Source organism: Vicugna pacos, chromosome 5 (genome assembly GCF_048564905.1).
Source record: "Vicugna pacos chromosome 5, VicPac4, whole genome shotgun sequence".
NCBI classification, from domain to species: domain Eukaryota; kingdom Metazoa; phylum Chordata; class Mammalia; order Artiodactyla; family Camelidae; genus Vicugna; species Vicugna pacos.
In genome coordinates, this window is record NC_132991.1 from 1,217,040 (window position 1) to 1,240,641 (window position 23,602).

Sequence of the window (23,602 nt, forward strand, 5' to 3'; positions counted from 1 at the left end):
AAAATCATAAAGAACAATTAATTCAAAGAAAGGCAGAAAAAGAGACGGAAGAGAACAATGAACAGCTAGAACTAATAGAAAACAAAGAGCAGGATATTGATAGAAAACAAATACATCAATAACCATATTAAATGTAAGTGGAATAAAAACCCCAATTAGAGACTGTCAGAGAAAAAAATTAAAAACCAAAATCCAACTATATGTTGGCTACAAGGAAGCTTCTTTTAATGTAAAGAGACAAATAGGTTAAAAGTAAAAGAATAGAAAAGACGTACCATAGTTCATCATGGTATATGGAATACCATGGTTTAAATACTATATAGCATTGATCAAAAGAAAAGTTATTATATCATATTATCTACATTAATATCGAACAGATCTGATTTTAAAGCAAAAAATTTCAAAGCAGTATCGGGATAAAAAGGATAATCTGTCATAATGACAGCAGTTAATTAATCAAGAAAATAAAAGTAAATGTATACTTAGAAAAGTAGGAAGAGCCTAAGCCAATGACCTAAGCTTTTAGAAACAAAAAATTAATAAAGATTAGAGCGGAGATCAGTGAGATAGAAAACAGAAAAACAATGGAGAAAATCAAAGAAACCATACGCTTGTTCTTTGAAAAAATTTAATGAAATTGATCAACCTCTAGACAAACTGGGCAGAGAAGACACAATTACCAATGTAAAGAATGAGTGCTGACATTACTACAGTCTGCAAATGTTAAAAGAAAAATAAGCAAATATTGAGGCTAACCTGACGCTACTAACTTCAACTTTCATCAAAGAAATAAAACTTAATAGAAAAGAAACAGATAACCCTGAAGCTATTTAAAGGAATTAAATTCATGGTTTAAAAAAAAAAAAACAAAACCACAAAAAGAAATCTCTAGTCCCAGATGGCTTCACTGGTGAATTCTACTGAAATAACACCAATTCGATACAAATTAAAAAGGAAAACTGAAAAAGGAACATTCACCACTTTATTCTATGAGGCCAGCCAGAGAATATTAATAGGAAGTTACAGGCTAATATCTATCATGAACAGAGAGGTAAAAGTTCTTAACCTAATTTTTTTTTTTAGCAAACTGAATACAATGTACAAAAGAATAACCCATAGGTCAAAATTAAAGTCTGAAAAATACATAAAACTGAATGAAAAAGAAAATACAACATACCAAAATTGGAGACATGTAGCTAAAGCAGGGGTGAGAGGGAAATTCTTAGTACTGAACGTTTCTGTTAGAAAATAGGTCTCAGATCAATGATTGAAACTCTCACCTCAAAAAACTAGAAAAAGAATAGGAAATAAACATAAAGCAAGGATAAAGATGAGACTATAAACCAATCAACTGAAAACAGATAAACAACAGAAAAATCAAAGAAACAAAAAGCAGCTAAACCAAGTGGGATTTATTCAAAATATGGAAGACTGACTCAAAATGCTGTACATGAATATCCATAGCAGGTTTTATTTGTAACAGCCAAAAACTAGAAATAATCTAAATGTCCTTAAAAATAGCAATTCTATTTCTACACATTAGTTAGGAGCAACTTGAATATTTCTAGATAATAGAAAAGAATAAAATAAAATTTTAAAATACCATTTATAACAGGATAAATAATATGAAATACTTAGGAATAAATATGACAAAAGATATGCAAGATCTGTACACTGACACTGCAAAATACTACTGAGAAACAGTAAAGATTTCAACAAACGGGAAGAAACACTACTTTCATGGGTTTGAAGATTCAATACTGTGAAGTTGTCCCAAACTGATCTGTATTCAATGCAATCAAAATCCCAAATAGGCTACTTTATAAAACTTGACAAGCTGATTCTAAAAGTTATATGCAAAATGCTAAGGACCTAGAATACCCAAAACATATTTTAAAAAGAACAAAGCTAAAGAATTAGTAAAGCCCGAATTCAGTCTTTTATAAAGCTGCTGTAATCAAGACCCTGTGGTATTAGCACCAAAACACAAAAATAAATCAATGGAACAGAACTGAGAATCCAGAAACAGATCCACACATACATGACAACTGATTTTTGACAAAAGTGCAAATTCTTTCAGTAGAGAAGCAATGATTTTGGTCAGCAAATGCAACTGAAACAACTGAATATCCCTACACCAAAAATAAATAAATAAAATTCAACCCATACCTCACACCATGTATGAAATTTAACTCAAGTTCAAGCATATGCCTAAATATAAAAAATTATAGAACTTTCATAGGAAAACACAGGAAAAGTGTCTTTATGATCTTGAGTTAGGCAAAAGTTGTTAGACACAACACCCAAAGTATGATCCATAAAAGATAAAAATGGATCAATGGGATTGCACCAAAATTAAAATTTTCTGCCCTTTAAAATTCACCTCAGAGAATGAAAAGACAAGCCACAATGGGAGAAAATATGTGCAAATCATATATCTGATGAAAGACTTGTACCCAGAATACATAAAGAATGTTCAAAACTCAGTAATAATAAAACAACATAGGTTTAAATACAGGCAAAAGATACGAACAGACACTTGAACAGAAAACGTATTTGGATGGTAAATAAACAAGATGCTCAGCTTCATTAGTCATGAGGGAAACACAAAGTAAAACCACAATGAGATACCACTACATATCCACAAGAATGGCTAAAATTAAAGATTGGCCATACCAAGTACAGATGAAAATATGGAGGAGCTTTGGAACAAGCCCTTTGCAAAGCAGTTTGTAGATGTCTTACGAAGGTAAACATGCACCTACCATGTGATCCAGGCATTCCTCTCCAGGCCCTTACCCTAGAGGAGCGCAAGTGCACGTCCCTGTAAGAGCTGTGTACAAACGTTCCTAGCAATTTTGTTTGTACAGCCCCCAAATTGGGAACAACCCAAGAGTCCGCCAACTGGCAAATGGGGGAACAGACCGCACTGCACCCATAAATAAAATAGTATTCAACAACTGAAAAGAATGGAATTTTGATGCAATGTGGATAAATCTCAAAATAATTACAGTGACTGAAAACGGTGAGATTAAGAAAAAGAGCACACTGTAAAATGACTATAACTCAATAAAAAATGTTAAAAAAAAAAGAAAAAAGTACACACTGTATAATTCCATTTACGTACAATTCTAAAAAGGCCGGTTGATCTATAGTGACAGGAAGGCAGTCAGTGGCTGTGGGAGGCAGGGATGGGCCTGAAGCCGCACAAGGAAGCTCAAGGTAGCGTGTGTGTTTGTTCATCATCTTGACCGTGGCGCCGCCCTCACAGGTGCACACGTGTCGCAGCTGGTGGCAATGACACTTTCAATAAGTGTGGCTTTTTGCGTGTTGATTATACCTGAACAGAGCTGCTGAAAACACCACGCAGCCCAGCATGGTGCCTGCACCAAGGGGTTATTGTAAAGGCTCCTCTGCTGCCCAACGTGCACAGCATGGCCACAGCCGGCCTGATCATAACACAAGAGCCTGCATTCTAGCTCCTTCTTGAGTTTACATTCCAGCCGGAGTCCCAGCACAGTGCACCGTGAAGAGTCTGTGGCTTTGGCTCAGCGTGCAGCTCACACAGTGCTAAAGCCTCTGACCCAGGAGTGCTGTTAAATGTTCTGTGATGCTGCTGCAGCGTATGGAAGGGTCTCATATAAAACACAGGTCTGTGTTACCTAAATAGGAAGCACCTAAGGGGTCCCTCGCAGTCTGGAAGAGGACGGGCTCGTGGACAGAGGGTGTTGCCACATCGACCGTCGTCCACGCCACACTGTGTGAAGACCCGCAGGCCACTCGTGTGATCTTCTGGCCTTCTAAGCCTTGCACAAGTGTGGGCTTTCTATTAACCGTGGTCGTACCATTGCCCTGTTGGCCATGGTCATTGTCACCCCAAGCATATACCTGTTGGGGAGGGGGACAGAAATTTTCAACATTTCAGAACATTTTCTTTAAATTTATTTCAAAATTCTTGCCAATAACTACAGATGAGTATTTACTTAATATCAACCCACTGAACTCATTCATCTATTTCATTCTGTTATAGGAAGTAGGGAGGTTTTCCTCTTCAACTAAATGCAGTAACTTATTTTTTCCTTTATTTTGCAAAGAAAAATGATCAAAAACAATATGCTCACTTTTCAAGTAATGTACCTCTTGGCTTTACAGAATTAGAAAGTATATTCATTTTTAATTCATTCTGACTGAAGCACAGTGTGCTGATTCGTTGTCAGAAATGAATTTCAGAGTGTATCACCTATAAGCCTGTCAGCCGACAGCCTCCCATGGCGGAAGAATAAGGAACACCTGTTGGGGATAACTTTACTTCTGAAATGAAGTACATACATCTCCTCATCAGACACTCGAGTGGGACCTGCGTCAGTCAGCACCTCCTTCCCGGGTGCCCCACTCACACTGACTCCTGGGCAGATACGCACAGGAACACAATGGGCCAAGCCCACCCTCCTGGTTCTTCAAGGACCAGGACTCACCTCCTTTCCTCACAAGCTGCACTTCTGAAACAACAAAGACTTGCCAAGATTTCACTTACCTGCCCTGCATCAGTGACCGCCAGGCAGTGCAGGGCCCCGACGGCCACATGCACGATCTTCTTTCCCCTCAGCCCTTCCACCACCTGCGGCTTCCTCACGTGCACATCAGAGCCGTGGCCCAGCCTGAAGTAATCTCCCTTCCCCCTGCAAGGAGGTCAACAGATTTCAATAGATGGCTGCGGTCTGGCGATGCACCACCAGAAGACACTCATTGCTACAGTGCTGGAGCCAGCTTACTGACAACGTCACATACAATACCCAAGGTCTTTGAAATCACAGTACAAAATAGGATACCATTCATTGAAATTAGTTCATTAATTCTGCTAGCAAGATCCTGAATGTGTGTTTCACAATATTGAAGCTCCTGATGGAGGTTTCACACAAACAGATTGAAAATACGACGTTCAGCCTCAAACGGCTCTTAAAACACCTCTCTGCTCTAATTCTTTCTCGACCTGCTTCTGGCTCACGACACTCAAGCTAAGGTCATTACACTGCCCACAGTCAGCTGGACAGTCCACTCCTTTCTGACTTAATAAAATAACCCCTTACTCAAAACACACCTGAACTCTTTCAGGGATCAAAGAAATCAGAAATCTGTCTCCCACACATTTGACCACTAAGCTTCTTGCATGGCAAGAAAGCAGGAGAAACCCTTTACACATACCTCGCCTGAACAAGAAAGACAAGCTACACTTCTCCAGTGTTCTTCCGTAAATGACCCAGTTGTAACAGGAAATTTCTTCTGATAATATTGTCGCTAACCCCAACGTGACATAAATAAAAGGACAGAGATGCCTGGATGGGTAAGAACTTGAAGGTTTCCCCCTTCCTGGAAGCCCCCCCGCGCAGACATGCCGGCGGGAGACAGGCGTTTACGTACCACGTCCACACCACTCCTGACTTGGTGAGGGCCAGGGAGAACTGCGCTCCGCACTCGATCTGACACACCCCCTGCCCGTTCAGCCTCTCAATGTTCTGGGGGATGTTACAGCCTTCACTTCCTCCCCGGCCCAATTTGCCAAAGTCACCATCACCCCAGGAAAATACCAAACCTAGGTTTAAAAATATACACTTTAGTCCAGTGCCTCATTATGGGGCCCCAACCTCCCTGGCAAAGTGGGGTCAGGACAGGACTCACCTTCATCGGTCAGAGCCAGGGTCTGGGCATCTCTGCTTCCACATGCCACCTGGATCACTCTGTGACCAAGAAGGACTTTCACCTACTCAAGTACAAACGTAAAAACAGAGTCAAGCACAGGCACTGAGACAGCAGGGGATTCTTTCCTACAGACTGACAGCCAATACCGCACAGGTCGTTACGACCTGCTCGAGACTCGGAGCTCATCTCCTCTGGAAATCAGCAGATGGGAAGCTTTCTGAAAGCAACAAAAATGTGTATAATCACCATTTTGGGCTTCAGCTGTGTTGTATTGTCCCCGTGTCCCAAGCGGCCATACTCTCCTAGGCCCCAGGTGTACAGTTCACCGCTGGACGTCAGGGCTGCGCTGTGCGAGCTCCCGCAGGCAATGTCCCGGATCCGCTTGGTTTTCAGGGCCTCTATCAGCCGGGGCTTGTCACAGTTCCTAGAGCAAGATCGAGTAATACTCCTATAATCAATTCAGCCTTCTGGAAAGAACTTAAAAAAAAAAGGACATCTACATGGACCCACATTGAGTCAAAACAACAGCCATGGATTAGCTGAACTGTCAAACCTTAAAACAGAACATGTGAGGCCAAATCACATTCATGGAGATTTTTTAAATGTATTTTTCAGTTCTGTTTTTATAAGTAACCTCTTCTATTCAATTTTCTACAAAATAACTTTCAAAGGGCCTTCACTCTCATTATCAGTAATAGTTTCTTATTAGCACGTAAAGAAGAAAATATTCTTACATTCTGCTGAAGTGTCCAAGTTTGCCATCATCACCTTCACCCCAAGAAAACACTTTCCCATCGACGGTTAAAGCTGTAGCATGCCGTCCACCTGCAACATTCACACAGACAGGGGCTGCCCGAGCTGGTTTACCATAAGTTAATGGCATAACTACCCACTGTACCTGGCAGCCAGTATGGACTCAATGAATCTGTGCTGAATAAATGAGTAAAGAGGATCACCATTTCAGGGTGACAAATACATAAACTAAGTGAATGATTATTAAACTACAAACTGGAAACCCTAGAAAGAATTTTACTTGCAAAGAAGCAGCAAAATAATGTTATTTATTGACGGAGTTGCTGCTATGTTAAATACAGAAAAAAATCAAAATTCCGATGGAAAAAGTAAAAATAAGTACCTTTGGGATCAAATTGTCAAATGCAGAGGCAATTAGGCTTTTCAGGAAACGCACCTCCACAGTGGGATTATTTAAGGAAAAGTACAATTAAGGCACTACAATCACTCTCCCCAAAGCAACCCGCTCCCGCTCCTCCCCCAGCATGGACCGTCCTCCCAGGCCGTCCGCCCCGCTCAGGACTGAGGAGGGTTCCCTCTGTGAGCGGTGTCTGCTGGCCTCCAACACTCATCCCACCACCGCCAGAGCCCACGTGATTGAGGGCCATGTGCTCTGCTAAAGCGCACGCTTCCCGGGCTCCCCTACGCGGAGAGCACAGTGACAGAGACGCAACAGAATTGAGTGAGGCTTCCAGAAAAGCTCTCGGACAGGCCGGACGGGCCTGAGGAAGCGTCTGTCTCATGCGCTCACCTGCAGCTGCAGGGACGTCTCTCAGCGAGGGCGGACAGCCGGCCGGCGCTCCCCGGGGACCCTCGAGCTGCCGCCCTGGCTCCGGACCCCACCTCCAGGCTTTTACAGCGGACCAGAGTTAAATGCTATCTTGCTCAAGTTGCTACTGTTTGGATTGTTCTGTTATAAGGGGTGAAATCTAACCCTATTCAGTACAGAAACGAACTGAGTTTGTTGTATCTAATTCAGTTCCGCTCCTCAGAGGCCTCACATCATGGTTGGAAAGAATAGTAAGTTTCTTGAACTGAAGGGGTATGACTTTTTTAAATGGTTCTTTCTCATCACTAGGATTCACAGACACTTGGAATCTCGTGAGTTACAGGCTCTTTCCCCAGAAAAATAACACATATTAAAGCACTGAAGGCGATGATTTCAAAAGATTCTATAAACCCGAGGCCACCAGCTCCAAGACTGAAAACCCCCTCCTTGGAGGGGTACGCCCCACATGCCTGGGATTCCAACAACCACTGGTCCCCAAAAGCCTTGTGGAGCAACAGTAATTCAACTCTACACCACCTGGAGCTGTACCTTATTCCATTTTTATTCCTAATAATTAAGTAAAACTTGAAAAAGAATGTAGTGGTACTTGAGGGAAAATTATTTAAGGACTCGAGTTAATTACAGAGCATGAGCAACAGGCTTGTCTGCACACAAGTGCCAACCCTGGCCCTGTACCTGAGTGAACGGCCACCTTCTTGACCACGTAACTGCTGAGGGCTGTGATCTGCCGAGGGATGGGCACAGTCCCGCTGGAGAGGCCCAGCCCCAGGCGGCCATTGGTGGCTTCCCCACAGGCATACACCTTCCCTTCCACGGTCACTGCCAGGAACAAGAGTGAGCAGAGCATTCACTTTTTACAACAAAACTGTGCTTTCAGTGCCAAGCATAATTTTTAAAAATGTTTAACATTAGAAAAGTCATACCTGCAAATAAACTTTTAGAACCACCAGCCACCTGTACTACGTTCAAAGCAGACAGTGTCTCAGAGAATGAAGGAACTTTTATCTAAAATGGGATTTTTTTAAAAAGCAAAAGAGAAAAAAAGATAATTTTATACACTTTTAAAATTACAAGTAATCTTATTAGAAGGTACAAAGAATTGCTATTAATTTACATGGTTCTATTAACCAAAAAAGTTTTTTTCTCTTAGAGATACAAAGTAAAGTACTTTAAGCATGGAAGGATATAGTAAGATTTACTTTAAAAGAAATAGGGGTCGGGGGTGTAGAAAATAAAGACAGAAGTGACACCATCTACCGGTAACTGCTGAAGCTGGTACAGGAACCAGACGACTCGGGTCCCTATTCTTCCTACCTGGGTACACCTGAACATCTCGTAATAAAAGGTGAAAAATAAAATACACATAATGTAAGGACATAAACATTTGGTGTACTACATTTTATTTCAGGTCATGCCCTGCTCATTCCTGTTGATTCTGTCTTTTCTAAGAAGTTATACGCTTAAATTTCCCATTGGAGATGGGTGTGATTTAGTGTAAAATTATTAAAGCCCCCATCTAAGAAACCCTTTATGATTTCCATGCGTTAGAAACTATCAGTCACCACCAGCGTGGGAGAAAGGATGTGCATCACAACCCCGAAGCGCCAACCCACCTTCACATGCAAACCCCACAAGGGCCATGTGCCCTCAGGACCCCCTTGACAGCCTGCACCGTCCTGACCGAGGCTCCCAGAGCTTCTGGCCCCCGCGCCCCTCCAAATGCGGTGCAGGAACCTCAAGATCAAATATAATTCATGGCTGCTGAACTGCGTAAGATAACTTTTGTTGCACTAGAACAGAGAGACTTAAAATGAATGAGCTCTAACTTTCCTTTTCAGCTTCTCAACAATGCAGGTACTAAGGGATCTGATAATGGGCCAAGTCTCCCAGAACACAAAGCAGCAGAGATGCTCATCTGAGAAGAAACTGTTTCCAGGCACGAACCCTGGGAGGAATCTGTTCTGCAGCCTCTCAGTTAGGAGCCACACTGAATCACCTCCAGTTCAGATGCATTATTTGTTGTATCTACTCTTCAAATCACATCTCGCTCATCCTGTACTAAGACTACGGCACTTTTTTACACATTATTTTATTCACGGTAAGCAGAAACGTTTACTGTATTGAAGGCAAGATAGATACAACTATCCTCGACGATTTTCACCCCGTGCTTGTCAAATCTTTTCAAAAGTATACGCTTTAGTTTGCAAAACAGCAATAATGCAACCATATCTAAACTGCACTGTTTTCCAAGGACAGAGGCTTCTCGGAAACTAAACTTGAGAATGTCTGTGGTTCATGTCAGGAAGGACTTTAGAAAAGTCAATTTTGAAGAACCACATGGAGAAGGTACAAGCATCACAGGAGGCCTGGCAGTGGCTGGGCCCGCGTGGGCCGGCGCGGTGGGGCGGGGCGAGGGCGGGGCGGCGGGTGGGGGTACCTTGGAGCCCTTGAGGCCGCCCAACTGGTCCTTGTCGTTCAGGCCCCACACAAACACTTTGGTTCTTATCGTAGCTGCCGACTCCAGACCTGCAGCCTTCTTTCTCATGAGGCTAACGAAAAGAAAAATACAGAGATAGAGGTGATTCAGAATGAAAAACAGTATTTTTTTTTTCATAAAAAGGAAAGCAACCTCAAGCACAGACAGTTTGCTGGTTACTATCAGAAACTCTTAAAGTTTTAATTCAAAAAATTCAAAATGTAATCTCCTGAAGTACACACAGGGGTTAGTATTCCAGAGGGTCACATTTCTAGATACCAGCATGCAACTTTTTAAAACTAGAATTTAGTTTTAGCTTTTTCATTTGGTGCTGATCTTCCTGTAAGACCACAGTTTTCTTCCTATATACCAGGTTGAACGTGACAGCTTTTACTGACTCAGAGCAATTCTGCCCATCACCTCAACACACAGCTACTACAGATGTAGCTGGAGAGAACACTGGTTAAATGGCCCCAAGAGTCACCACTGGGGCTGGCTTTGTGGCCATGTCCCTAAACCCAGTTATCTGTCTGGTCATATTCTTCCTCAAAAGAAATAATAAAATGGGGGGGTGGGCATGAGGGTATAACTCAGGTAGAGTGCGTGCCTAGCACACAGGAGGTCGTGGAATCAACCCCCAGTACCTCCACTGAAAATGAACAAATAAACCTAATTACTTCCCCTCCCCAAAAAACCAAAAATAAATAAAATAAATTTTAAAGAAAGACTTCAAGAAAACAAAGAATATGAAAAAGTAACCAACAAAAATATTTTTAATTTGGAAAAAATAATAAAATAGATGCAGCCTTGTGAGCTCTGAGGTGCTCTGACAGACACAAGCTCCAAGGCCAAATGAGATTTCCTTCTTTTACACCCTCCGCCCACTCTGCCGGCCAGCTGGGTGGGAGTCCCCACCTCCACCCAACCTGGGAGATCTGCCTGCACCCCGAGGTTCTGGCAGCTGGCTCCTGCCACCTCCATCATCCTATCTCCTGACCTGCCGTTGACGGGCTGTAAGTCTGATCAACAAGACGCTCTGGTTACTGAACCTGATGAGACCACCAAGCGCCTGGAACAGGGTTAAGTGTTCTTGGCTGAGGTGGTAAGAAGCTGCTGCTTGCTGTGTGTTTGAGGTTTTGGCTTTTCGTCTGCTTTTGTTCTCTGTTTATAAGCTAGGATGGGCAACCAAAGACTCCAGAGATGAGGTAAGATTTTTTTTAACATGTTGTATTCTAATAAATAAAGGATCAAAATTTCATGGCTTGGGGATAAAAATATAGGAAAACTCTCTCGTTGATATCAGACACAGGAGACCTATTTGAAATACTTCATAACGACTTGAAATACTTTTTAATAGTGTTAGTCAAAAATATGCAGGGGACACCATCAGTGTCAAGACGTGTGATGACTGGTACCACGTAAGCATGAGCCATGGGAAGGAGGGCCTGCGGGGGTCCGTGTGGGCGCCCCCCCTCCGGCTGGGGGCCTGCCCTGTGGAGGCTGCCTGGCCACTCAGTGGTTATTAGCTGATTACTGATACCTGACAGGGAAAGGAAAATTACACTCAAATATCCAGAATTTCTTCTGTGAATCTACTCAACCCACATAAAAATTTCATCTATGAGTAAACTCAAACTTTTCTGGTTATTTTCCATACACATATGTATTAATTTTCATTGCCCAGTTCATCTTAGTTGCTACTGAATAAAAAAATGTGAATCTGTAATCCTTTCTCTTAAAAATCCCTATGATTTATTGACGTGAACTGGAGGTCTCAGTAATTAAATTAATGCATGTAGACACTATCGGTTTGAACTATAACATGTGATATAACGTATATTCTAGATAAGGCAGTGTTACAAATACTATTTTCCTTTCAACTTCTTTGCAAAGCTTCCAAAATAAAACAAGACAGGATCCAAACCTAAGATCCCTGGAATGAGCTGGAATGACCGCAGTGGCCACCCATTCACAACTAAGAGTATGTGCTTCATAGCACTGCAGGGACAAGCGCCTTTGTGTCAAAGAGACAGATCCCTGATGTCACACCCTAGAAAGCATTCAGTGCTCAGGGCAGTGACCAGCACTGGGACCTGCCTCTGGTGCACACCTGCAAGGACCCAACCGCAGGGTCTGGGAATAAGCAGCAAATGTGTGCAGACCTGGCAGACCCGACTTCACCCGTGGTACGAGCTGCTCCCCTGCCAACAGCCTTCCCTGCCCACTCTGCCTTGAGGAGGAGAGCCCTCCTTATTCTCCTGACAGCTCAGGGTGCCTCTGCAGCCTCTCAGAGCACCAGGCACGTCCCCTCTGCGCACTTCCCACAGCCAAGAGGCCTCTCTGATGTTTGTGAGCTTGGCTAATTTTATCCTGCATGATCATGACAGCATCTGCAGGACAGAGAACAGAGCTCAGCCTACAATCAGCCTTCACTAGATACATGGTGGGTAAATTCAGGAACAGGTGTCACCACAGGCCTCATACAAACTAAGGACCTGAATGAGTAGACAAGAACATAATCATAAGATGAAATCCGGCACTCAGTAAAATTATACAACAGAAGACTGATGGTACGGGCATTCTGAAGACGGGTGTTGGCCAAAATTGCACAATGATGTAAACATACTTAACGCCATTGAACTACACTCATAAAAATGGTCACGATGGTAAATTTTATGTATATTTTATTACAATGAAAATTTTTTGTTTAAAAACCAATAATAAAATACTTAGCACAAAAGACTGTAAAATACATACCATACCACCTCCATAGGAAAACACAATTAGGGACAAATGTAAAGTATAAGGATGTATATCAAAACACTAACAGTGACATTACAGATAGAAAAATTAAACATCTTTATTCTCCCTTTTAAATGATATTTTTCTAAATACAATGTGCTTCTACATTAAATATTTTCCTAAATTAAGTTATAAATTTTGAACCCTCAATATTTACTGAATAGTCCTGTGGGCATAAATCTATTCTCATTATGAGATACAAGCTAATTCAACACTGGCTTTTGAAAGGAAGAGCTCTGGCCTGGCACCACCAACAGCAACAGCTCTCACCTCCCACTGCTGCCTTTTTCGTCTTCTTCCTCTTCATTATCTGAAGCTAAGAAAGGAACGGCAGCCAGATCTTCCTCCTCTGCACGGATCCGTCCCAGCAGGATGAGGCCATGGATTTTACAATCAATTCCTGAGCTCCTGCACTGCTTTATCGCAATTTCAATATACCTGTGATACTAGACACAAACGGAGTGAGCTGCAGGCTTTTCAGAGCAACAAACACCAGATGCCTGAGCTGGAGAGCAGGACGTGTGAGACACGGAACGTACGGTAAGTTAGAGCTCCTTTTCTTAAGCGCTGGAAATCCTAAGCAGGGTTGATGCAGCCCTGTGAGTGGGGTCTGCCTCCAAAAGAAGTCACTGATGTCCCTCCAAGGCATGGGACTTGCGGTGATTCTTTTACTAACGTGAAACAGTGTGACAGCCTTACTGAATGATTGCAAACCTTTCTCAAAGGTTTCTTAAACCAAGATGTATTAAGAAAGAGATTAGATGTCAGGTAGACACAGAGCCTTTATACTTTCAAAACGTAATAAAAATATCTGATTAGAGACAAATTAGGGAAAATAGTACAAAGGATCCCATAACCCCATCAACTAGTTCGACAACGATCAACGTATGACCCATATTGCTCACATATGGATTGTCCTAAGAAACTTCCACGCAACATGTTGTCTCAAACTTTCAGCATGTATCACTGAAATATGGGCACTTAAAAAATAGGCCCACAGTACCGTTATGATAGCTGGAACAATTATTATTTTTTAAAACAATTATTTTTTATATCATCTAACTGCTAGCAATGATCAAATTTTCTGACCGTGGAATGACTTTTGCCATGAACTTTCTACCCCCGCTTCTTACTAAAGATAGTGAGGAAGAAATTTGTTCTGTTTTCTTTTCAAGCCGATCTGATAAGCAGTAAATTCAAGTTGTGTACCTGTCAAATTTTAAAATAAATACCATTATTTAATTACAGGGGAAAACGGGCTCGATGTTAGTATAGAAATGATCAAAGAAAGTTGTCTCTATCTTGTAGTAGCTTACAGTGAAAAAGAACATGAAAACGAATATATGTATACTCATGTATGACTGAAGGATTGTGCTGTGCACCAGAAACTGACACAACATTGTAAACTCACTATACCTCAAGTAAAAAAAACAAGTCATCTCCACTGTCACTTGCAAACCATCTAACGTTAGACAGGAACGCTATCTAACATACCTACCTCTGTGCAGTCGTTCAGGAGGGACACTGTGGTGTCGGTGGGGTTAATGTTGATTGTCTTTAATTCAATTAGGTTATTTAGGGAATTTCCACCTAGAAAAAAAGGGAGGACAAAGGAATCAGACAAAGGGGTTTTTATTATAGGCTAGAAGATACTTTTTGGGTAAGCTAATTCAATTACCTGACACAACCACCAGAGAAGGCATGTAGCTACTGTCAGCAGGATCTACTATCATTTTTAATCTATGAACAAGAACGTCGGGGAAAATCTCCAAACGAATCCAATGCTTAAAAAAGAAAAGAAGCATTCTCAGTAAAATTCAGCTATATTTTAGCTAACAAGATAGTATCACTAAAGCTTAAATCTAAATAAGATTTTTAAAATACATCATTTGGCTTGAGACTTAAGACTCTGCCTTTAAGCTGGCAGAAACAAGAGTATTCTATTCCATTACTTGCTCGTTAGAAGGAAGTTTCCCTCTAAGCCCCAGAAATGACGTGTTTACAGACTCCTGATCTACAGTGGTCCCTTTATACCCATCAAAGAGTGGGTTATAGAAAACAGGAGAGTCATGGTGGAGAAAAAGCCCCTTTCCCCAAGTCCACCCTGCGTGTTTGGATGACGTACACCCATAAGTAAATGCAATTCCGACAGCCTTCCAAAGATCATCACACATTTGTCAGGGTATATTAGAAAAACTTCTAAACAGAAGCCAAATCTGAACTTGTACATTTCACATGGAGGAGTGAAACAACATAAAACAAAACACCCTATTATACCCTCTATCACTTGCCAATTAGATAAAATTCCTTATCTGTATTGTTTAAAATTTCTAACAATAAAAACTGGAGGGCATATTGCTCTGTAACTTTCAAATAATTATGAACTAAAATATTAAGTGAGAACTGACAGGTACCATCAGAGTATAACTTAGTTCTTCAAAGTTCATGTTGAAGCTCTAAAAGGTAAAGTCATCCAAATCAGAGTGTGTGTGGAAGGGCCTCAGGGCACGCACCTTTCCTTGTGAACCGGAGGACTGCCAGCAGGGCTCCCTGAGGTCAATAAGACGAGAAGCCTGGTTCACAGATGACGACACGTTTAGGCTCTTCACCATCCGCGACCAGCTGTCCAGCAGCATCCCTGGCTGACTGTTGTGACAACGCTTCAACTGTTTTCCAGAACGGCCACAGAATATTGCAGATTGTCCTATTAAATGGTGGTCAAACCGTGTTAATAGGTGTGGGACAGAATCTTTACAACCAAAAAATAAAGAATATTAACCTTACTGTGACAATCATTTTGCAATTATACGTGTAACAAATAATCACACCACTTTTCAAGCATCACATCACTGAAACTTACATAATACCGTGTGTCAATTACACCTCAAAAAAAGCTGGAAAATTAATTAATTAAAAGCTCTAATAACCCCAAGAAAGATAAATGTAAGGAAACATATTTATGCATATGAAATGCGTATAGGATAAAACAAAAGAATAGCTCAAAAGCAGACTAAGGGGAAACACAAAGACTGAAGAGCTAATGGAACAATAAGCACACGTCCAGCTGACTTCAGCAAAAACAATATAAGCCAAATTACAATGGCACAGTATAGTATTTTTCAAGTGCTGAGAAAAAGGCCCAGCAAAAATATTTTTCAGAAATGAAGACACACAAAATCAGAATTCATAACCATAGAGACACATTAAAGAAAATATTAAGAGCTGTTCTTTGGGCAGGAGAAAAATGATGAGAGATGAGAAGTGAAAGATAGAGAAAGGAACAGAGAAAAACTACAATATTAAGGATGTGAAAAAAATCTAAACAAATGCTGATTACATAAAATAGCAATCACTTGTATTGTTAAAAACATGTCTGTAGAATTTTTAAACATGATAATCAGAATCAGGATGAATGAAGTTAAGAGGATCTAACATCCTTACATTGCTTAGGAGGATAAAAATACTAAGTAATATTAGATTTTGATATGTCAAAAATGGATAATATAATATCTTGACTAACAACTAACACTAAAAATGTATATAACATACACTACTCATATAGTGTATAAACATACACTAAAAATGTGTGACTTCTAAGCCAGTAAGTGTGTGACATAAGGGGCTGCTAGATAATGAAGAACTTACCAGTTCAAAGGAAGATGGACTAGAGAAGGGAGAACAGAAAATAGATTACTGAGAAGTTGATCAATTTAAATTAAAATATTTCAGAAATTACCTTAAATGTAAATATCTAAAAGATCCAAATAAAAGACAAAGATCATCACACTGGAATTAAAAAAAAAAAACTATTTACAACCTCCCAGCAGAAATGTAACTAGAATACAAGATTACAGAAAGAGTGAGGGTAAAAGGCTAGAAAAAGATACAATAAGCAAACACTAACTTTGCCACAGAACTGCAGGAGGCATTCTTTTAGGCACGCATACAACACGTATAAAACCCTATCATACGCTGAGTCTTAGTCACACACAAGTTTCAAAAATAAAATGTCAAAGATCAGTCAGGGTACCTAATCTGAATGCAATGCAGAAACCAGTAAAAAGATAGGTAGAAAATGCTGACAACTCTGAAAACTTAAAGACGAATGAATGCAAGAAAATAATTCCACTAGAATTTCTAAAATACTTTCAAATGCACGATAATGAGATATTACCACTTATCAGTATTGCAGGATGCAGCTTAAGCTTTGCTTGTAGATAAATTTAAAAATTTAAGTTCATATATTACAAAAGCTAAAAGTGAGACATTAATGAACTAATGATAATTCAAGGAGGGGAGGAGGGAGGGGGGGTCAATCTAGATCTAAATTCTATTAGAAAAAGAAAGGAATGATAATGATATGAGAGACAGCAATTCAGAGCCAAAAGCTGGTACGTTGAAAAGATTAATAAAATTGATAAACCCATGGCAGGTTGATCAAAAAATATACAGTACAGGTGTTAAAATAAAGGTGTCAGCCCTGAAAAGGAGAGAGCTCTGCAGATCCCACAGATCTCCTACATGAGATAAGAGAATATTACAAATTAGGACTAGAAAAGAATGTCCTCAAAATGATGAAGGCTATCTACGAAAACCCACAGCTAACATTATACTCAATGCTTGAAAGGCTGAAAGCTTCCCCCCTAAGTTTAGGAACAAGACAAGGACAACCACCATTGCCACTTGTGCTCACCCTAGTGCTGGGAGACCTAGCTGAAGCAGTAAGGCAGGAAAAAGAAATGTAAGGCATCCAAGTGGAAAGGAAGAAGTAAAACTCTCTCAGTTCACAGATAAATGATTCTATATGTAGAAAACCCTAAAGACTCCACCAAAAGAAAACCTGTCAGAGCTAATTAATTAATTTAGCAAAGTTGCTGGATACAAATTCTACACACAAAATGTGCTGAAAATACAGTGTATATATGCAGTATATTCCTACACACTAGCAACAAACATTCCAAAAAGAAAATTTTTAAAAATAATTTGATTCAATAAAGCATGAAAAATAGACACTTAGGGGTAAATTTAACCAAGAAGGCACAAGACTTACACACCGAAAATCACAAAAAACTGCTGAAAGAAATTAAAGATCTAAGTAAATGGAAAGCCATCCCTTGACAATTTTAGTGATATACAGATTCAATGCAATTCCTATCAAAATACTGTTTCTACAGAAGTAGAAAAATTCATCCCAAAATTCATATTCGCAAATATGAATTTGCGACAACAAACAGTCAAAACAATCTTGAAAAAGAGTAACTCTGGAGGAGTCACATAGTCCCCCACAAAAGCTGTCATAGTCACAGTGTGTGGTGAGGTGCTGGTGTACAGACAGGCAGGTGATCAACGGGATGGAAAGGAAAGCCCAGGAAAAAAGCTCTTCCATTTATGGTCAGTTGATTTTCAAAAAAGGTGCCAAGACCATTCAATGGTGAAAGGACAATCTTTTCAATAAAGAGTGTTGGGAAAACTGGGTACACATGTAAAAGAATGAAATTATACATTTTTCCTCACATTATACCATGTACAGAAATTTAACTCAAAGTCGTTCAAAGACCTAAACTGAAGAGTTAAAACTATAAATGTCGTAGAAAGAAACATAGGGTCTTATCTTCATGACTCTGGATTTAGTAATAGTTTCTTACCAGAAGTAGGTATGACACCAAATGCACAAACAACAAAAGAAACAATACATAAATTAAACTTCATTAAAATTTAAAACTTTTATGCATCACAGAATCCTATCAAGAAAGTGAAAAAAAACCCCACAGAATAGTATAAAATATTTGCAAATCACATATCTGATAAAAGTTTACTGTCTGCAATCCATAAAGACCTCCTATAACTCAGTATTAACAGTTTTAAAATGGGCAAAGGACTTGGGCAAATGGGCAAATTGACATGTCCTCAAAAAAGAGATACAAATGGCAGAAAGCACACGAAAAGAGGCTTAATGTCATTGAGGGAGGGAGGAAAAAAGGGAGGGAGGAAAGGAAAGAAAGAGCGAAGGAGAGGGAAGGAGAGAGGGAGAGGGAAGAGAGAAAAGAAAAACGAGAAGAGAAAAGAAGAGAAGAGAAAATGAAATAAATATTGGTGTGAAGATGTGGAGAAACTGGAACCCTCATACATTGCTGAAAGAAATGTTAAATGGTGCAGCCAGTATAAAAAAAATACATTAGCAGTCCTCCCTAAACTTAAAGAACTACCTAATGACCCTGCAATTCCTCTCCTAGTTTTGAAGACAGGGACTCAAGCAGATCTGTACATCAGTGTTGACAGCAATGTTATTCACAAGAGCGGAAAGGTACAAGCCACCCAAATGTCCATAATAGACGACGGGATAAGCAGAACGTGGTATATACATACAATGAAATACTATAATGAAATATTACTCAACCATAAAAAGAAATGAAATTCTGACACATGCTACAACATGGATGAACCCTGGAAACAGAAAATCGTATTTTGAGTGGTTTCACTTTTAAGAGGTACCGAGGGTTGTCAAATTCACAGAGATGGAAAGCACATGAGAGGTCGATAGGGGTTGTTAGAGGGAAGAATGGGGAGTTATTCCTTAACAGATACCTTCCTAATCTGGAGTGGTGAAAAAAGGTTTAGAAATAGTGTGGTTAGTGTGCAAATTCCCTTAATTGTACACTTAAAAGTGATTAAACTGGCAAATTTTATGTTGGATATATTCTGACGTAGTGAAAAAATATGTAATAAAAGACATACAAATAAAAAGACTCACCCTCCATCTCCCCAATTCCACATCCCATCCAACAAAACATTTATTAGTTTCTTGAGATCCTTTTACTGTTTTTTATGGAAACACAAGCAAACAAACTCTGTTATTCTAGTTCCAGTGACCCCCTCATTGCTTGGAAAAAAAAAAGCAATTCACCAGGTGGGTAGGACCATCTTTCCCGTTTCACTGTGCACATAGCACAGCACTCACCATGGAAGTGTGAGCTTTAAAGATCAAAATTAAGTACCTTTGTTTCCACAGTAATTATCTCACTAATAAATTTTGAGGAAAGAGAACGTAACCATTCTATCATACCTGGTTCATTTATTCTGCCAAATGTATGCCTGGTGTTGTGTTTCCTGGTTTTGAAACACGTTTCACAAAAATCAAAGTCATCACAATTTCTGCATTTGAATCGAGATCCATTGATAGGAAACATCTGACAGCCATCACACCTATTTTTAAAATAAGCCATTGAGTTGACAAGAAAAAGATGAGGTCATTTGTTAAACTTGATTCCAAAGAAAGCCATTCCTCCCAAAAGAATCTAGCAATACAAAAATAAAAACTCACGTGACGCCAGGATGGACACTGGGTACCAACTCCATTTCTGATAAGAGCCCAGTCCAGTGAGACTGCTGAGGGAAGTCGACAATAACGTCTTTCCCGTTGGCACTGAAAGCTAGGACACAACAGAAATTGCCTGGAACATCGCTTTCACCAATAAAAACTGAAAATTAAAATTAAAACTATACCTAACCACGTGATATTATATTACAGTTTTCTGTGTTGTACAAAAAGAACTTCTCTCTGGGAGAGACACACTAAGATACTTCTGGGTCAACTAACACATGATGGCAATCAGGGATTAGCTTCAAAATAATGGAAGCAGGGGACCATGGATGAACGGTTTGGCCAGGAGCTGACAACTGCTTAAGTCAGGTAATGGGCACATGGAGGCTCATTATACTATAATCTTGACTTTTGCATCTGTTTGAAATTTTCCACTTATTGAAGGTTTATTTGTTTGTTTTTAATTACACCAACCAAAAACTCCACTCAGTATCTTAGGGAATAAAAATTACATTAATAATGTTAAGATATCTCCTGCCCTTTGGTGAAAGCTACTCAAAACATTAACTTCTAAACCAAGTTGTCACTTTTGAAATTTATCTTTGTTTTGATTTGTAAAGCTTTTAAGAATCTCTTAAGTGAAGAAAAATGCCAAACCAAAGTAAAATGTTAAATAAGCCATTTGTTCTTAAGTAACTTAAGAAACGCTAACATTCCTGCCCACTGGGGAAGCACCACCATTGCCATTTCTAATCTAAGCTATTTGACAGAAAGATGGCTTTCCACAAGGCTGAAACAAAACAAAGAAAAATGGCACTGAAAGAGTTCAAAGACAAAATAAAACTACACATATATTTAATTATTTTTCATGCACCTGTCAAAATGGACATAGTATGCCATGTGACTTGAAATCTCAACAGTATCACATTAAATATAAACTGAGGAGAATTTTGTGTTTCCAGGTCTTAACACCCATCATTTCCACATTTCCATTTCTTAAATTCAGTCCTACATTTTTATACAGATTTAATAAAAAGAGAGAAAAACACTGAGGGAGCTGGCCATTTGGCAGAAGGACTGATGGAACAAGAACCCCAACATGAAACAAGGGCAGCCTGAGACTGTGACAGATCGAGATAAAAACAAAACCACTCTAACACGTCCAGCCACATCCAACTGAATCCCAACCACAGTCTCCTCCTGGCTGGTAAGAATGACTGCTTCCCTGCCAGGCATGACCTCATCCTGACTCCAGTATTTCTGCCTTCTAGGTAATGTTTATTAACACAGCCATTCTTAGAATTACCTCAATTCCTTGAACTCGCCCCAAAATACCCATTGCAAACCCATCAGACTTTGCCACACATTCTCCACGGTATGCATTCTCCCAGGCTGCAGGGAGTTAATACACCTGACTCTGTCCAACAGCAGTTGTGCTCCTGGTCTTGAGGGCACTGACAAGCAGAAGGGCACTATTTTTATATCATAAGGTTTGCTTTATATTTGTTTTCTTGCTCTGCTTTACTTACATTAGTTGATGAAAAGCCAACACCCAGAGCTTTCCTGCCTAGGTAACATTACCTTTCACAACCCCCACACTTTGATGAGTCACAGACCCCCACTTGTATTTCGGTGTTGTGACTGAGGCTTTGACACGAACTTTATCACCAATCTTGATGTGAGAAGGAGAACTTGGTGGAGGATAGCCTAGAGATGCCAATAAAAAATGAACTACAGTTAGCATTCATTTCTGGGAATTCTAAATCTAATTAAGAGGCAAATGAAGAATGTTCTTACCTATAAGTTCCACATGAATGTACCTAACCCAGTAAGTGCCTCCTTTCTGCTGCCAATCACACTGCACATTGAGGTCATGTAATCCATCTCTATCCAACTTGATAACTTTGCCCACATCTCCTTCACAAACTTCTTCATATGTTCGACAGCATCTAACCATCATTCCTACCTAAAATTCAAATTAAATTTAAAAAGTCCAGTTCAGTATATAGATGAATGATCAACTTTAAGTAGCATTATTCTATTCCTAAGAAAAGATTTCCTCTAGCACCCAGTATGATCTCAAAATCATTTCACAATAAATACAACCAGGGCTCTTTAGAAAATTGCCTGTCTTGATGTCTGGGGCAGAAAATACGTAAGCTGAACCTAGGTCAACGTGTGCCATAAAGCAAGGGAGCAGTCAAAAACTAATGGCTCCATACAAAAACTACTAGAGCTGATAAATGAATTTGGCAAGGTAGCAGGATGCAAGATTAACATATAGAAATCAGTTGCATTTCTTTATACTAACAATGAAATACCAGAAAAGGAAAGTAAAATTTAAAAATCCCTTTAAAAATCACATCAAAAACAAAAACAAAAAAAACAGGAATAAACTTGACCAAGGAGGTGAAACACTTACACGCGGAGAACTACAAAACATTGATTAAGGCAATTAAAGATGATTTAAAGATATGGAAAGATATCCCATGCTCTTGGCTTGGACGAATTAATATTGTTAAAATGGCCATACTACCCAAAGCAATCTACAGATTTAATGTGATCCCTATGAAATTACCCAGGACATTTTTCACAGAACTAGAACAAATAATCCTGAATTTTATATGGAATCACAAAAGACCCAGAATTGCCAAAGCATTACTGAAGAAAAAGAACGAAGTTGCAGGACAACCCTCCCAGACTTCAGACAATACTACAGAGCTACAATCAAAACAGCATGGTATTGGTACAGAAACAGACATGGATCAATGGAACAGAACAGAGAGCCCAGAAATGAATCAACAGACCTACAGTCAATTCATCTTCGACAAAGGAAGCAAGAATACACAATGGAGAAAAGACAGTCTCTTCAGCAAGTGATGTTAGGAAAACCGGACAGCAGCATGTAAATCAATGAAGTTAGACACTCCCTCACACCATAGACAAAAATAAACTCAAAACGGCTTCAAGACTTAAATATAAGACATGACACCATAAAACTCCTAGAAGAGAATATAGGTAAAACATTGTCTGACGTAAACTGTAGCAACGGTTTGCTACGTCACTCTCCCAAAGCAATACAAATAAAAGCAAATATAAACAAATGGAACCTAATCAAACTTATAAGCTTTTGTACACAAAGGAAACTATAAAGAAGACAAAAAGACAACCTATGGAATGGGAGAAAATTCCTGCAAATGATGCACCTGACAAGGGCTTAATTTCTAAAATATACGAACAGCTCATGACTTAATAACAAAATAACCAAACAACCCAATCCGAAAATGGGCAGAAGACCTAAACACGCATTTCTCCAATGAAGACATACAAATAGCCAATAGGCACGTGAAAAAATGCTCAATATCACTAATTATTAGAGAAATGCAAATCAAAACTACAATAAGGAAATATATACAAGATCTTGTGGTAGCTCACAGTGAAAAAGAATGTGACAATGGATGTATGTTCATGTATAACTGAAAAATTATGCTCTACACTGGAAATTGACACAACATTGTAAACTGACTATAACTCAACAACATAAAAAGTTTAAAAAAAAAACTACAATAAGGTATCACCTCATACCAGTCAGAATGGCCATTGTTAAAAAGTCCACAAACAATAAATGCTGGAGAGGCTGTGGAGAAAAGGGAACCCTCCTACACTGCTGGTGGGAATGTAGTTTGGTGCAGCTACTGTGGAAAACAGTATGGAGATTCTTCAA

At 39.7% G+C, this 23,602-nt stretch overlaps 1 protein-coding gene across 6 annotated transcripts in view; it reads right to left on the minus strand.

Moving 5' to 3' along the window:
* HERC2 (HECT and RLD domain containing E3 ubiquitin protein ligase 2) overlaps window positions 1-23,602 on the minus strand; it is a 177,455-nt gene that overhangs the window by 41,400 nt on the left and 112,453 nt on the right. For all 6 annotated transcript variants that reach the window (XM_072960744.1, XM_072960747.1, XM_072960746.1 and 3 more), the window contains exons 49-65: window positions 21,676-21,844; window positions 21,460-21,585; window positions 19,879-19,987; window positions 19,621-19,760; window positions 15,071-15,261; window positions 14,236-14,341; window positions 14,056-14,147; window positions 12,828-13,003; window positions 9,717-9,828; window positions 8,203-8,284; window positions 7,955-8,098; window positions 6,432-6,522; window positions 5,944-6,121; window positions 5,677-5,758; window positions 5,419-5,590; window positions 4,535-4,679; window positions 3,663-3,888 (exon numbers count right to left, since the gene is read on the minus strand). In XM_072960744.1, coding sequence (XP_072816845.1) covers window positions 3,663-3,888; window positions 4,535-4,679; window positions 5,419-5,590; window positions 5,677-5,758; window positions 5,944-6,121; window positions 6,432-6,522; window positions 7,955-8,098; window positions 8,203-8,284; window positions 9,717-9,828; window positions 12,828-13,003; window positions 14,056-14,147; window positions 14,236-14,341; window positions 15,071-15,261; window positions 19,621-19,760; window positions 19,879-19,987; window positions 21,460-21,585; window positions 21,676-21,844 — 2,341 coding nt within the window. The remainder of the gene's footprint in view (window positions 1-3,662; window positions 3,889-4,534; window positions 4,680-5,418; window positions 5,591-5,676; window positions 5,759-5,943; window positions 6,122-6,431; window positions 6,523-7,954; window positions 8,099-8,202; window positions 8,285-9,716; window positions 9,829-12,827; window positions 13,004-14,055; window positions 14,148-14,235; window positions 14,342-15,070; window positions 15,262-19,620; window positions 19,761-19,878; window positions 19,988-21,459; window positions 21,586-21,675; window positions 21,845-23,602) is intronic.